The 16335-nt window shown below is 42.6% G+C and overlaps 2 protein-coding genes across 2 annotated transcripts in view; one reads left to right on the plus strand and one right to left on the minus strand.

The window, feature by feature from the left end:
- The window catches only part of IL16 (interleukin 16), an 83236-nt gene extending 77270 nt beyond the window's left edge, over positions 1-5966 (plus strand). The window contains exons 18-22 of the mRNA XM_019504105.1: positions 432-615; positions 2146-2247; positions 3461-3713; positions 5150-5275; positions 5488-5966. Coding sequence (XP_019359650.1) covers positions 432-615; positions 2146-2247; positions 3461-3713; positions 5150-5275; positions 5488-5693 — 871 coding nt within the window. The 3' untranslated portion in view covers positions 5694-5966. The remainder of the gene's footprint in view (positions 1-431; positions 616-2145; positions 2248-3460; positions 3714-5149; positions 5276-5487) is intronic.
- A 3556-nt stretch (positions 5967-9522) lies between these two features.
- STARD5 (StAR related lipid transfer domain containing 5) lies at positions 9523-16334 on the minus strand (the record flags this gene model as incomplete). The annotated part of the gene is made up of 6 exons (XM_019503820.1): positions 9523-11324; positions 11916-12009; positions 12935-13052; positions 15681-15813; positions 15986-16035; positions 16263-16334. Coding segments are annotated over 6 exons (615 nt in total), but the record flags the coding sequence as incomplete, so codon positions are not given.
- Position 16335: the final 1 nt, after the last annotated feature.

Raw genomic sequence — 16335 nt, forward strand, 5'->3', positions numbered from 1 at the left:
TTTTTTTTTTTTTTTTTTTTTTTTGCAAAAGTGGTACTTTTAGAAGGGTCTGGTACATTACTACCTTTTCTTCCATTCCTAGGTGTAACTGGTTAAATCCAAAATAGCGTTAAAATGAGAATTAAGAGTTATCCAGCTTTTTGTTTGTTTGTTTAAAAAAATAAATTGGGTGAAGGTTATGTTTGAGATTTGGGCAAATCTCAAGATGCTTTTTTAATTCCTTGTCATGAAGAACCACAGCACTTCCTGCCATATTTATACAGTGCCCAGGACATTGTAGACAAATAAATTAATATAGACCAGAACTATTTAATTGATTACAACTCTCATAAGATCAAAGGTGAAAGTTCTAAACTGGCATTTTTTCTGCTACGGTGGGAAGGTTGTTATCACAAACCAATGTTTCTTTTCTCCTTTTCAAAATTGGAAAGCCTCTCTGAGCTGAGAGAATACACAGAGAGTTTAGCAGATAATGGAAAAGAGGAAGAGAGACAGGAACACTGTTTACCTCAAGCATCCGGTATGTCAGGACAGTCAGTCATCTCTCTGCTTTCCCCTGAAGAACTGAAGAAACTTATAGAGGAAGTAAAATCATTGGATGAGGCAACCTTGAAGGTGAGTCTACTTTTTAGTTCAAAGAACTCACAAACTTAGGGGCTAGCTAAGAAATGGATATCACAACCTTTGTTGTGTGAAATTCTTCCAAACAAAGCAACTATATTACTGTGGCAATTATCACTTCTTTTCCCCATAAATGATAGAATCACAACAAATAGGGATGGAAGGGACTTTGTGAGGTCATCTAGTCCATTCCTCTGCACCAAGGTAGGGTCAACTATACCTAAATGGTTCCCAAAAGATATTTGGCTAACTTGCTCTTTAAAACCTCCAGTGATGGAGGTTCCACATTTACCTTATGTAATCTTAACTCAAAGAACTTTACAAAGACAACCAAAAACATTCAGCTGTATGCTACCCTTAGGATAACTAAGGTACAAAGAGGGGAAGGCCAGTATTTCCAGAAGAATGTACTGATTTAGGTAGTCTCTATTTTAGGTGCTCAGTGTGAGACACACAGGACCTGCTTTTCAGAGTTACTGAACATCAGAGGTGAATAGCAGGGGAGGTACAGGTGAGGGAGGCACGTGACCCCCCTGAGATTCGCTCCCAACTCAGCACAGCTCAGGATGGGGCAGTTTTTTTGCTGCTCAGGCCAGCAGTGTTGGCAGGGGGGAGGAGGTGGGCACTAAGTCACAGCTCAGAAGTATAGGAGTGGATATGGGGCTTTTGGCAGGCCCACAGATTGTGACCTCCCAAACTCAGGAGACACCAGTCACTCCTGCTGAACATTGTCCTTGTTGGGTGTGGTTGGAGCTGGGGTGCACAGAACAGCTGAAAATCAGACCCCAGTTGCCTCAAATTTTGGAACACAAAAGTAGTATGTGTATTTGAAAACTAGCTTGAGTGGCTTGTTAAAACTCAAACAGTCCAATCAGAGGAGCAGCAGAAAGTAAAACCTTCCGAGTATCCTGTTGCCTAGATCATCTCTCTACTGTTACTGCAATGACAAATGAAATTTATCAACTGGTTCTTTACCAAAAATGTGTTACAAGCTGACCTGTAAAAGCTTTACAGTTCATGCTATTAAATAGGAATCTTTTTTCATACTTAGATATCTTACAGGACAATCAAGACTAAGGCAGTTCATCTCAGCTTACTGTTAGAATAGGAACTTGAACAGGATAGAAACTAGAATTACAAGTAATTTTTCAAAAACTGTCAGCAGGAGTTTGGGGAAGTTGCAAACAAACAAAAAAAGTAGTATTTCACAGTTGCAAGGTCCTCTACATAGCTCTTACCACTGAACCAACGTTTTTTTCTGGTTCTATTAAATATTGTACTTAAACAATTTAATATAATTTAATTTCTATGGCATTTGCTAAGCAGCAACACTTGGGAACATGATGTCATTACATAAACTAGAATATCAAGGTGGAAATATTCTACTGACTAAATACAAATAAAGTGTCTTAGCAGTCCAAATACTGTTTGCCACTAAGTCCCCTTGCAGAACACATATAGATCATATGAAAAAAATATGAATCTTCTAATTTTCTATTAAGTGTTGTTCTGTTCTTTGCCTAGCAATTTGATGACATTCATGTTACAATCTTGCATAAAGAAGAAGATGCTGGCCTTGGATTCAGCTTGGCAGGAGGAGCTGATCTAGAAAACAAAGTTATTACTGTAAGTAGTATCTTTCTCTGGCTAGGGAAGGTGACAGAGAAATTACAGTTGTCTGCACATGAAAGAATACTATGAAACAGAGGCTAAAAGATTCTTAAATGAAAATTCTCACCGTAAAACTTAGGTTTATTAACATCAGATCTTAGGAAAGCATCATGAAGTCACCTAGTCCAGCTCCTGCTCAGGACAGGATCATCGCTGACTAAACCACCCCAGCCAAATGTTCATCTAATCTGCTCTTGAAAATGTTCAGGGACAGATAACACTTTCTGTCAGAGTATGTTATTTTGAATGGAAAAACTGAACACAAATTTAATTTTGAACCAAAAGTATTTTTAAACCAAACCAAAATAAAACATTCATATTTTTAATTGCCTCCCATGGTACTGTAACTAGGGGTGAACGAGCAGGGCACAAGCCCCTGTGCAAGGTGGCAAGCCTTTGGTAAGCTCTTCACCTGAGGCAACAGATTCCTAGTTACACGTCCATCCTCCTCTTACATATCCATCCTCCCAGCAGAAAATGATTAATGCCTCAGTCTTTTCCCTGTTTCCCTTTTTCTTCTCAAACTTTTCAACAACTTATCTAGCTTTAAAAATGTTAAGTGACAGAAGAAAAACAAAACACTTTAATTTTACAAATTTAACATTTAAAAACTCTCTTTTTAAAAAGTAGTTCTTAAGTAGTATTCAGACATAATGACAAAAATGGAAAAGCATTTCAAGTATGTAACTGGCAATTTATGGCAGAAGGTCAGTAGAAAATGGAATATTGACAGATAATGGGAGCAAAGATGCCTATTTCTAATGGTCATGCAAGTAAAGGTAGGGTCTACTAATCTAAAAACATAATACCTTTGGAAGCAAAATACATGCTATAAGGTGGCTTTAGCATTCAGCTATGATTATGAAGGAAATAGTCAGGTTCATTTTTTCAGACTCCTTCCTCTAATTAGGAACTTTTCGATTGTGGTCCCTGATCTAACACCCTCTGAATTCAATGGTGCAGGTTCAGGATGCAATACTAAGCCGGTTAGTCAATGAAATCTAATGGCTTATAGCATCTTCAGTTTATTCAATATCTCATATTTCTTAACAGGTTTCTGTACAACCATTACAAGCCACGATTCTTAAAAGGAACTTGTTTTCTTGCAAAGGCCTGACAATATGCGACATTATGACTGTGAAATTTAGTTATATCTCTTTTCCAATAGGTCCACAGAGTGTTTCCTAATGGACTGGCATTTCAGGAAGGCACTATTCAGAAAGGAGATGAAGTATTATCCATTAATGGAAAATCTTTGAAAGGTGTCACACACAATGATGCCTTGGCAATCTTGCGTCAGGCTCGACAACCAAAGCAAGCAGTTGTTGTCACTAGAAAAGCCAAAGAGGGAGAAAAAAGTCTTAATGTTTCATTTGATTCTACTACCTCTTCTATGGCAAGCGAAGCTTCAACAGAATCAAGTGAGTATTGACAGAAGCCTTACAGCTGCTGGTGCATGTACACACTCACAGACACGCACACTCCTGCTATTTACTAAGGACTGCACAGGATTTGGCCAGCAAAAATCTGAGACTCATGGTTAAAAATTGTGCAAGTATTTGAAAATTCAGGGAGTAGGTCTGAAACAGTATGTTGGTTAACTGATATCAATTGGTTGTGTATAAACAAAAATCATAATGAATATCTATGGGAGAAAATGAAGTTGGTCAAGAGAGACAAACAGAGGTAACCCCCCTCCCCAGATTGAAAAATAAGGTAAAAAAAGGCCAAAGGAGGTGAACATTATCAGATTTATAAATAAATTGCTGAATTCCACAAAAAAAATAGGATTCCTTAAGATTAAATTCTAAAAGCATGTACTTATATTGAACATAGTTAATAAGCCAATGGCTACTTATATAACTAGTAGTATTTTTTTTAATTCCCAAAACTGCTAGGGGCACTGACAGACATGCAGCTTCCTGCTGCACTTTGGAGCCAGCCTTGTGTCTGCAGCCTCTCTCCCCTACCCGTTAACCCCCTACCCCCACCCACCTGAGCTCCGGTGCACAATCAGGCACTTCTAAAGTGCTCTGCCGCTGCGCACTTCTGTCAGGGCACAGCTGTAGAGTGCTTTCAGGGTGCCGATTTCATGACAAAACATCACTTCTGTCAGTGCCCTGGAAGTTCCGACGTACAAAAATATTTTGACAGCATTCTTTTTTCAGATTAGGTAAATTATGTATGGTAATCCACCATAACCACTGGCTATATGCAAACCATAGTGAGGGCACAGTACTAAATATTCTTTTTTCTCCCTTGTAGAACTTAAGGGATTTGTAATCACATTTACATACCCAAGTTCATATTGCTAGCCCTTTAGGTAAAAGTAGTTTTAATACTAGAATCAGGTCAAATGAAGGTCAGTCAATCTAAACCTAGATGGCCCAGTGGTCTAGCAAGGTTAAGAATGCCATTTGCTACAAGCAACAGCATCACATGGAATTGCCCTGCCTGAACAACCAGGTGCCGATTTACACCAGGGCAGCCTTTAACACATGTCTGGAGTGAAGCTTGAATATAGCTCCAGAGGTATACAATGAGAATGCCTAAATGACTCTGAGTGATAAACTATGGAAGTAATAATTCTCTCTCAGCATTTTTATGTAATTCTAGTGAAATGAAGCAGACATCCATTGCCACCTTTGCATTCTGTTAGGAGTTCAGTGTAACTTTCTGAAGGGACATTCAGTAACTTTACAACAAGCCAAAGGATCAAGAGCTGCCATTTTTGCCTTGCTTTGATTTGTGTCCCATAGATTCATTGGTACAACATTGAATTAGAGGTTTATTCTTTGGACTATGCTGTTTTCCATAGCATTTATTCCTTCTCTGATTACCTTCCATTTCTTCTCAGCAACTGAAGACACAGTCTGCACTGTAACTCTAGAAAAGACAGCTGGTGGCTTAGGATTCAGCCTGGAAGGAGGGAAGGGCTCCATCCATGGAGATAAACCCATTGTCATCAACAGGATTTTTAAAGGTAGAGTGGTTTAAACATGTGTTTGGACCAGATGATGATGAAGCTCATGAAAAATACTTTTTTTAACCTGCAAACTTAAAACTTTGGGATGTAGAATAAATGCCTGGTGGTCTACGTTGACCAGGCAACACAGTGACTACCCATAATTACAAAAATATACTATAAAAGTTTCCCTACACAAAGAACTAACACAATTTTTTTTCTCCCATCAGGGGTTGCCTCAGAACAAAGCAGCCCTGTTCAGCCTGGTGATGAGCTATTGCAAGTGCACACAACTGTCATGCAGGGACTCACCCGTTTTGAAGCTTGGAATATCATCAAGGCATTACCCGATGGGCCTATCACTGCTATCATCAAGCGGAAAAATCCAAGTCCTGCTGCTGCCAAATCAGCTGAAATTTTGCAAGGAGAGGAATAAAACTGCTGCCAATATTAAAAAAAAAACTAAACAAAAAAAAGTTTCATTAATGAAAACTGTTTGCCAGCACAGCACAGATACTGTGGAAGTGCGGATGATTGCCAGTTACAGATGTCTTTGGAATCTCTTGAGCAAATTTTGCAATATGAAGAGATGTGCACAAAAAGCTCCCAGTTCTTATTACAATATTCATAAGCAGCTGTTGCAAAGTGCACAATGGTAAAACATGGCTCTGCTAATAATATAATGGATGTAATAAAATGTGTGACAATCGCAGTGCTCTCTAGCTTATGTAAATGAACTTGGTGATGTTGCTGACTGGAGTGGACAGTTTTCTTAAGCATCAAATTTAATGCAAATCAGAAACATCTGGGAAGTCTGGGGCAGATTTTCATCCCTGCTTCAGTCATTTGGCACTACCTCTTGCTCCACCCCTTCAGTAGAGGAGACAGAGAAGGAGGCAGAGCAAGCTGGGGGAGTGGTCAAATCCAAGTTGGCCTGTCTAAGCACAAAAGAGCCAGGACAGATCAGTGGGAAATAGGTCCCGACTCGACAAATGCTCCACTGGCCTAACACTGGCAGAGGCACCTCTGTTGCTTCCTAAGCAAGCAGTCACTTATTTGATTTAAGGAGAAGGAAAGAATATGAGTCTAGGGCTTCCATAGGGCCGAAAGGGATCATGGCTGAGCTTCACTTGACCTTCAATTGCTCTGAACTCCTTGAACTGTACTGCACTCTTAACTCACACAACAGCTGTACTACGTAAATCAGGGAGTAATTTCCTGAAGCCCTCTGCTTGGACTGTTTGGAGAATTAAGCCCACAATTTCCCCTAGTAGAATTGCCATTAGTTTGAATGCAAATTACATAGATGCACTGGAAAAAACCCTTAGCACAATTGATTCAAGCCTTGCAATACCCTTCACGTTGCATTGTGAATTTAGGCCATCCCAAGGCTATAGTAATAAGGACATTTAAAACCAGTTTTTATCATCTGAATACATAGTGTATATAATGTTTAATGACACTGCACTATTATTTAGAAGGAAGCTACTAATGATAGATCACAGTATTTAGTGATCCTGAAAACAATCATTTACACTGAAAACAAAAATAGCTTTGGGAAAGATATTCAAGACTCCATAAAAAAGGCTCCATAAAAAAGGCCATTTTCTGACTCCATGTAACACGATGGCATAATATAGCTTTATGGTCAAGGTTAGTGATCCCCTCAAACATCTCACCTGTCTCCAAAACCTGGAGAGATAGTACCCTGAAACATCTTACCTTGATCCCCTCCATAGATTTCTACCACTTACTTCTAAATTTAGAATTAAGAGGAAGTTATTAATGCAAATAAAACTTACTTGCTTTATTTATTCTTGCACCTAAACTAAAAAACATTGGGGAACAGATTCTATAATTTCTGCTAGAGATAGTCAATGAATGTGAAGTCAATCTGAATGACAAAAGTATTCAATATGCTAATGATTTTTTTCTGTTTGTGTCAACAGAAGTAGTTCGCAGAAACAATAAGCATGTATTATGCCACTGATACAAATCTTAGTCCAGTGTTAAATAGGTGTTCTTGTGTACAATAGCCTTAAACATAGAGAGTTGTTCTACATTGTAACAGGGACAAATCAGCTGCCAAGTTTTCAAAATGAATCTTCTACAGCATGCATTGTTAGATGCAGGCATGCAATCTTATCAGAGATGTGAGTCATTGCTCAGTTTTGGAAGACAATACCACTGTGCCTTGTGGTCCTTATGGTCCCCTCTGATTTGTTTCACTAACATAGGCATGCATGTACCATTAAGAACAAATTAGTATCTACACCAGGACTCCCACAGGCCAGCCAAGTGATTTTATCTGCTTTGCAAAGCCAGAACATCTGTAGTGGAGGCAAGCAGCAGCCAGGTTGGAAGTGTGTCAGTAGCAATTCAGTAGTGGGGAAACTGTCAGTGACCAGGCTGTAAGCAGCAGCTCACCTTTGGAGCAAGCTGCATCAGTCTGGCATGCAGCTCCTAAAAGACTACTGAAGCCTGATCTACAGGCAATGATGAACCTGAAAAGAGGAGTCCTGACACACATAGGAAATGAAAAATTAGTTTTCTTCACTCAAATGACAAATTTTGTAGCAGCAAGAAAAATAACGTGTAATACAAGAGGCAAACCAATCCGTATACTAATCCATATACTAATTTTTGCCCATAACTTTATCTTTGGTTTTAATCAAATTCAGCTTTGAAATGAACAGCAGAGTACTTTTTAAGATTTTTTAAAGCTCTCGTTATCTCTCTTCGAAGCTTCAACTATTCACCATAGTTCCCAGGGGAAAACTAGGAGCAACAGTCAAAAACTCCTAGAAGGCTCCAGACTGGCTATAAGGAAAAACTTCTTCATGGTTCATGTGACCAGACACTGGAATGGACTCAGACACCTGCCCTAGAGATCTTCAAAAGGAGACTGGATGCACACCTTGCTGGGGTTATTTTATCCCAGCAGTCTTTCCCACCCAGAGCAGGGGGGCTGGACCTGATGATCTCACAAGGTCCCTTCCAGCCCTAAACTTCTATGAATATAATTGGAGTTCTAAGCAAATGTCATTCCACTGTGCAACTATAGCATATCTAGGGTTTTTAACCCACTCATCTGTACATATCCCAGAGGAAATACAGGAATAAACAGCCATTTTAGCATCTGTTCAGACCCTGAGTTCCTTCATTGTGATAGGGTTAGATTTTGTAAAAACCTGGTGTAATCTCTTAGTGTTGGTTTTCACAACCATTCGCAATACAGAAATGGAGAAATTGTATTAAATATAGTCCTGTGCTAGGTATCCTCCATTAAAAGCAACTTCAGCCATTAAAGAGTTTCTTCACTAGAAATACAGCTTAATTTAGAGAAAGTAAAAGCTGACACAAACACCCCCCCCACCCCCACAAAAGCTTCTTTCCACCTCCATTCTTGCAGTCATTGTTATCTTTTAGGTTAGTGCATCTGCACATTTCCTGGTCCTGAGATCAAAAGCAGAAGTGACAATGTACTGGGTAACAGGAGTATGTCTCAGCAACCCCAATCTACCCCCAAAGCAGGAAGAGCCAAAAACACCTTACAAAACAGCAGTACTGTGAAATTTCCAGCCCTAATTTGGCAGTTTGTAGAGCAGTTCTGTGACATGCGGAGTGCTCTTAATTCTTGTTGGACTGTGTATGCCCCAAATCCTATAAAAGTAATCCTTAAATTGCTTAAATAAGGTACATGGCCCTGTAATTTGGCCTACCTAAGTAGATTAATGACCACTAACCACTGTCACCACAAGGACTATTCACAGAAGTAAAAGCTGTAAGATCAGTCCTAAGATTTAAATGTGCCCTTGAACTTTTGGGTGCTCAAGCCAACAACAGTTCAAGCCCTACCAAGATTCGTCCAGATGCTCAACTGGATTTGCAATGAGTAGCTCTACTGATTGCTCATGGTATGTACAACTAAGCATGTGGAGGAGCCCATAAGGATTTTGGGCCCCAAATCTCTCACACAGTTGTTCTTCCTACGTACAGAAAGCAGCAGTTTACACTGAAAACTAGAAATGCACAACAGATGAAGGGCCCAATCCTGAAAGACATTGATGGTCCGCAGCTCTCACTAAAAAGCTGTGCTCAAGTGCTGTGAGTGAAGGGTCAGCTTCACAGGCTGGGCTCAAGAGCCAAGAGGGTATGAAGAAATTTTGTGAAGTTCACAGCTCCTGTGAGCCTTGTCAAAGGTGATGGGAACTGAGCAGAAAAGTAGGACCAGCTTTAAAGGAAAATTAAACAGAACCAACCAAAAAGTGTAACAGAAAATATTTATTTTACTATGTGTACACTGACATGTTTTATAAACTTCACATGTACAAGAGACTACTTTAAAAAAATCATCCCTGGAAATCTAATTACAAGGATGAAAAATGACAGCAGGAAGTTTTGTATGTAAGCCTATGAACCACACTACACATGTTACATTTAACAAGTTTAAGGACTGAAACTGAAATATGGTTAAATAAATAGTAAAAGTAGCAGCATAAAAAATCACAATGTGGATTTACATTTCCAACTCAACCATCATAAATGATCATTTTCTTTTATAAAAGGGCCGAGAATAATGTGTTAATTATAACAGCTCCTGACATTCTCCAAATAATCAGCCATGTTGTAAAGGTGTACCTATCACTGCATACTACATCGGGGGCTAATCTAAGGTAAGCAAGGAGGCGAGTCAGGCTAGGGAACAGACACAAAGCACATCCCATTTTTATGACAAATCAAAACTTGTCCACCAAAAAGATGATTCACATGTTAAAAAACACCTCCAGTCAGGGACTGGAAAACTGTTCAGATTCCTGATTATTTCAGATGGGGTTAGAAAAATGACAGGTAAAGTGCTTAAAATTTCTTTATTGCCATTATGTCAGTGCAGTTTGGTTTATGCATTGAATTTTTGGAGAGTGCATGAGAGAAAAGAGGTAAATGGGAAGTACATTAATCTTGGAAAAGTGAGAAAGAGCAAGAATCAAGAAAAACTATGAAATCTCTTAAGCTGTTGAGGAAGTGACAGTGTGACTGTAGTGATAAAAGAGTTACTTTCTTTATTATCCACAGCACAGATTCATCGATAACACAGAAAACTTAAAAAATAAGTTTGCCATGTTATTACTGAATCAGTGTAATGGATAATAAAGAAAGTAACCCTTTCTTAATTAAAGGGGTCTGCAACCCCAAAGATGTGAGCATCACTGCTTTATGACAGTTTGTACGTGAACATTTTTTGGTTGAGAGTGGGTGATAAAGAGGACAACTCAGCTCTGACCTGTGTGAATTGGTTTAGAATATTAAGTCCTAATTCAGAAAAATACTCAAGCACTGAAGTCAATTGGAATCAGAATTAAAATGTCTAGAATGGATTAAGATCTCACCTCACCTACCCCTTTAACTCTGGGCTTGACCATTTTCTGGCTTGGTTCCATTGTAATGTCTTAGTTGCTATAGCAAAGGATCTAGCTCTCTGCTTAGAACGAGGAGTACAGCTTCCTGATCTGACTTAAAATGGTACAACAACACTGATTTTAACAGTGTCCCCTGACATGCACTGAGACAGCAATCACAAGGAATTTGGAAGTGCACACACTCCCTCTGGAGGGGGAGAGCAGAACTGTTTCCAGAAGACTGCCAGCTTCTGTTTTAAGGGAAATACAAAAAAAAGAATTGATATTACAAAGCTTTTCAGATAGAAAGACAGGCAGAATATATCATATTAAAAACTGACTTGAGACAAGGCACTTCTCCCAATTTAGCTTTCCAACAACGTATCTTTGCTGTTAGAAAAGCATCACGAGTTTCTACTTCTACCTTTTCCACCTTCACCTAATATGTCAGACCATGGATCATTTGCTCTTAACCTCCCCCTTCTATGCTCCAGCAGTGAGATTACACTTTCCATGCCCATCAAGCTTTTAGCGTCTTTATAGCTTTGGTCAGACTGCTATAAAATCCAACCATGCTGCTTGGAAAGAACGAGTCCACCACAGTCTGAGGAAGGTAGCCACCAAGATCAGTCTGAAAGAAACTGAGGAGCTGAGTCTTGTCTGGTTCCCTGAGAAAACAACACACAAGTGCAAGTAATTTTATTAGTGAGGTTTATAACACAGCAAGGCCTTGCTAGTGAGTTTTGTATTTGGGCATGCATTTATCTGTGGATAAATACTGCTTTGTGCTTTCCACTGAAAAGGTGAAGTGCAAGCTTCCCTATTACAGCCCATCAGTGTAGCTTTTATCTGCCTCTACAAAAAGAGATGGTCAGTTTTTCAGTTAATTTAGGCCCCAGCTTAGCCCAGACATATAAACTACTTCACTGAAGTAAATGGCAATACTCATATACTGCAAATGAAGCATATGCTTATTCATTGCTTGAATTACGGTCTTAATTCTTGGCTTCTCCATTCAGAATATCAACAAGGGATTCTCACAATAACGACACTTTCTATAATGTTAGTAAGTATCCACTAGGAAATTAAGAGAGACTAATTCACTTTGCCTAAGGCACTGAATACCACTCGTTTGTAATGACATGACAACTAGCTTTGGCTATATATGAACCAATGACTGCCAAAGCATTCTTAGCCAGACAATGCATTCACATATAGGACACTAAGTGAACTACAGCAAATGTAAGAACCTTTCTTACCCTGGAACAGGTATACAGAAACAGCCACATGGATAATTAAACCCTCTCACGTAACTGGGTTGCGGAGGACAGAGCACATGCTCTATATTGGTTGCTGCAAAACAAAAAAAAATACATTCAAGAAAAAGACTCCCTTTCTTTGGTAAATGCCACAAGCTGAACAGCTTTCTACTTGGGAAAGATAATCAGTGGTTCTTGAGACTGAGGTTCTTTGGTCTGTGATTTGCAAGAGGCCAGATTAAAATTATGACAACCGCTTCTGCCCAGTCTGAGTCAAAGGACTGCACATACTTTAGGAGTGTTTAATACTTTATGTACTTACAGCAAGGCACATTGTGAGTTATTCACTGGGCTGGTACACCATGTTTGAAAGATAACTCAAGCTGCTTGCAATAGGTATATATCACATAGGTATGGTATATACCACTCTTTGGAGTGGTATAAACCTTTTGTATCAGTACCAGTATATAGATTCCTGGCTTATATCCAAACTAGGTAAGATGCCATATCAACAACATTTGCTTAAGACACAGTGAAAGATGTAAATGAAAGCAAAGATGAACAGATGAATATAGTTCCAGCATCTACAAGCTGCAGTTACCACCTCAAGGAAAACTGGTCACTGATGGGCTCTACAGATCATCTTTTTTCACTAGTTATAGTTAAACAAAATGCGACAGCTTTGCAATGTCCTATAAAATGCTAAGATATAATCTGATTTAAGAGACTCTTCTGAGATATTTCTATATGTTCTAAAATCTAAGTGTAATACCAACTAAACTATCTATTCATTCTCCAAAGATGTCATGACTAGCGAACAGTGTAACAACTTACCAAAGAGTATAATGGTGCTGGTATTTTATATAGAAATAATAATTTAGCACTGACTTTGTTACTGCATTTTATGACCAATAATTTTGCATCAAAAATACTGAGGCACTTCTTGTAAAAAAGAAATCATTGACATTCACTAACTTGCTGCTCAGAAAGAGACTATAATGGGAATTAAACCATCTTACCAGTGGATGCTAGAGTCCCATCTTCATACTGCTTTGTTAGCACCACATCTACAAAGTCTCTTGGAGAAATAAGCCTCATGAGAGCTGATGGGGTAGTAGTTCTGCATATAGAGACAGTCTAGAAAATTGGAATTAGCATTGTGTCACTTTATGCCTGTCTTTTCTTTAATACAACAGTGTGTTACATAGGTTACGTCCAGTTAAGCGCGGGCATCGGTTTCCCCAGGGACAAGTAACAGCAGCACACCTGGTGGCACTGCTGCTTGTCCCTGGAGAACACCCATGCCATACATACTTTGGCACACAGCAGGTTACCCTGGATGAAGTAGGGGAGGCTGAGGCCGGTAACTGTGCTGGCACCAGAAGCCTTATCATGGGTCCTGGGGGCCTCCCGGGGCTGCAGACACACCAGGAAGCCTGGCTAGCAGCTGGAGTGTGGCTTGGGTCAGCCAGGCTCGGTTTTGGGCGGTGCATGCTGCTGCCACCCCGGGTTTTTTTTGGTGCGAGTTTTTTTTACCCTGGGATCTCCCAGGGTCAAGAAAACCCCTCACACTGCAAAGTAGTAGTGCGGGTAATGCCTGCATGTGTGGTGTGTGGCACTTCAGATGGGCTTGCGGCACCACATGTCTACGCTTATCCGGACGCAGCCACAGACACTTATAGTGACACTCAGCTGACATGCAGTGCCTTTGATTTCAATCACATGACTTGCTATTCAGCATGAGTAAAAGTTATCACAATCAAACGGTGAGTCTTGGTTCAAGAGCAGTTTTGACAGGAATGATCTTTTAGAAAAGTGTCACAAATACACTCACGGCGACTGTTACTTAACACACTTCTCTAAATGACACCTCTTTTAGAGAACTAATAAATTTAGTAACTTAAACAGCAACAACACCGCTTCATTATTTAAGAAATAAATAAATACAACCAACTGTTTAATGTCAGCTATCATTACAGGTACTTTTGTTAACCAGGATTATAGAGGCTTGGGAGAATTGACATTATAAAACAATACAGACCTGGAGTCAGGCTATAATAGGGGTGGGCAATTATTTCGGGCGGAGGGCTGCTTACCCAGTTTTAGCAAGCTGTTGAGGGCTGCATGGGTAGCCCTGCCCCTTGACAGGTGCCCTGCCCCCTGGTCACCATCTTGGGACCAATGTCCCAGGGCCAGCACCGGTGGGGCCCAGAGGAGGGCGCAGGCTGGCACAGGTCTGCGGAGCTGGGCTGGGCTGCACCAGCAGGGAGAGGGGGGAGCTGGTCCAGCTCCACAGAGCCCCTGGTGACCGGGACTCTGTACCTCTGCCACCCTGCTCTCGGTCCTGCTGGCGCTGGCCCTGGGCCACTGGTGCAGGTCCTGTGCTCCCACGCCTGCTCACTCCCAGTGTGCCCCCAGCCCTGAGGTACAGGTGGGGGGTAGTGCGCAGCCCTGACCCCCTGCTCACTGGCAAGGAAGGAGCTGGTGCTGAGCACAGGGAAAAGCAGTCCCTCCTCCGCCCCATGGGCCGCTCTCCCTGCTGCAGCCACTCGCAGCCTGTGCAGGGCTGTCCTGAGCAGGCACAGGCAGCCCCATGCAGGCTGCAAGCGGCTGCAGCACAAGGCACCAGGCCAGGCACGGGGAGGACGACGAGCCGCTCTTCCCCCTGCACTCAGCACCAGCTTGTAACTCATCCCCACAGCCAGCCTGGGCCCCGCGAGGGCTCTGGGCTCGCCTGCTGGGGCTGTGCCGTGGTGGCCGCAGCTGCGGCTCCTCTGTTCGCCCGCCTGGAGCTTGCACGCTGGGCAGCACAGAGGTGGTAGTGGCTGCCTCACCACAGACCACCACGGTGCGAGCTCCAAGCAGGCAGCAGCAGCAAACATTGCCCAGCACGGCAAGCAGGGGGTCCGCAGCTGCTGCCACCGTGGTGCAGCCCTGATGGGTGAGACCAGAGCTGGTGTGGGGCCAGATTACAAGATAGTGCTAAGTGTGGGGGGAAAGTGGCCCCTTGCCTGCCCCGTGTCTGGCACTGCAGCCGCTTGCAGCTTGTGTGGGGCTGCCTGTGCCTGCTCAGGACAGCCCCGCGTGGGCTGTGAGTGGCTGCAACAGGGAGTGCAGGCCACGGGGTGGGGGAGGGGCCACTTTTCCCCACGCTCTGCACCAGCTCCTTCCCTGCCCTTCCCCACTCCCACCCTTACCTGAGCTTCCCCTGCTGAAGCAGCCAGTGATCCCTGCTAGGGCTTCTGGCTGTGGGGGCGGGCCCTCCTGTTGCAGGAGCCTACAGAGGATTCCCTTGGGTCCTACTGCTCCTGGCTCCTGTCATTTTTGACAGGAACCCAGGACAGATAAATTTCAATTTCCAAATTCTTAGGGGCCTCACGGGTTGGATAGAATAGCCTTGCAGGCCGGATCTGGCCTGCGGACCATATTTTACCCACCCCCCGGGGCTATAACATTATAAAATTAGAATGTTTTTTAATAGTATGCATTATTTATCTTATTTCACTACAACAGTTCCATTCAAAGAGACTTTCAGCGTCAGGTCAAGACTTGATAACGTATTTAATCGACAAACTAGAAAAAAAAAGAGCAGTTTTGGGCAACAGGTTCAAAATAAAGGGTTTCTGGAAGCTATTCAATCCTCTTTGTGGTTCTGTAACTGCAAAACTGTCCTGAAGCTACCTGCTTCCACAGGACCCAATTCTGACCCTACTCTAATCCAAGGACATTTAACCATAATGTCCTCGTCTCTTTCATAGCACTTACGTCACTGATGGTTTCAATAACGTCAAACCCCTTCACGTTCGGGTCCCAGGTCGGTCTGAGTCCGTTGGCGACGGGTTTCAGGAGCTCCCAGACGTTCGCAGGACTTGCCGGCACTATTCCTTCGCCCTTGTACCTGCAGCAGAAAGGAGCGGAAACTGAAGTGACCTCTGCATCTCCGTCACCCCGAAACCCCCCTAAGGAAAACACCAGGAGCTGGAGCGACTGGAGGCGGGTTCAGCACTGTGGGCACCCCCCATCTTTCTGCAACACCGTCCCATGCACACAGCGAGCAGCCACTGACTCACAGGTTGCCGGGGAACTCGTCTGAGGGTCTCCAGGACACCGAGACGTCGCTCTAGGGGGGAAGGAGAAAGCCTTCAGATGCCGAGCCCCACCGCCCTCCCTGCCACATGCTGCCCTCCCCTCTCTCCTGCCAAGCGCCTGAGGGGCTCTAGGCAGGGTCGGCTGCTCCTCCCTGAGCTGAGATGCCACCTGCCCCGGGCCGGGCGGGCAGGGAGGCCCAGCCTCATTCCCCAGCTGCAAGGAGGGAAAGTCTGGGGCCCCCCCGGGCCGCCGCCTCACCGTGCGCTTGCAGCAGTGCCAGCCGCCCGGCTCCTGCCGGTACAGCGACACCTTCCCCGCCGCCAGCACCGCA

This window comes from Gavialis gangeticus, unplaced genomic scaffold, assembly GCF_001723915.1.
Source record: "Gavialis gangeticus isolate Ggan-Ray unplaced genomic scaffold, GavGan_comp1, whole genome shotgun sequence".
Taxonomy (NCBI): domain Eukaryota; kingdom Metazoa; phylum Chordata; order Crocodylia; family Gavialidae; genus Gavialis; species Gavialis gangeticus.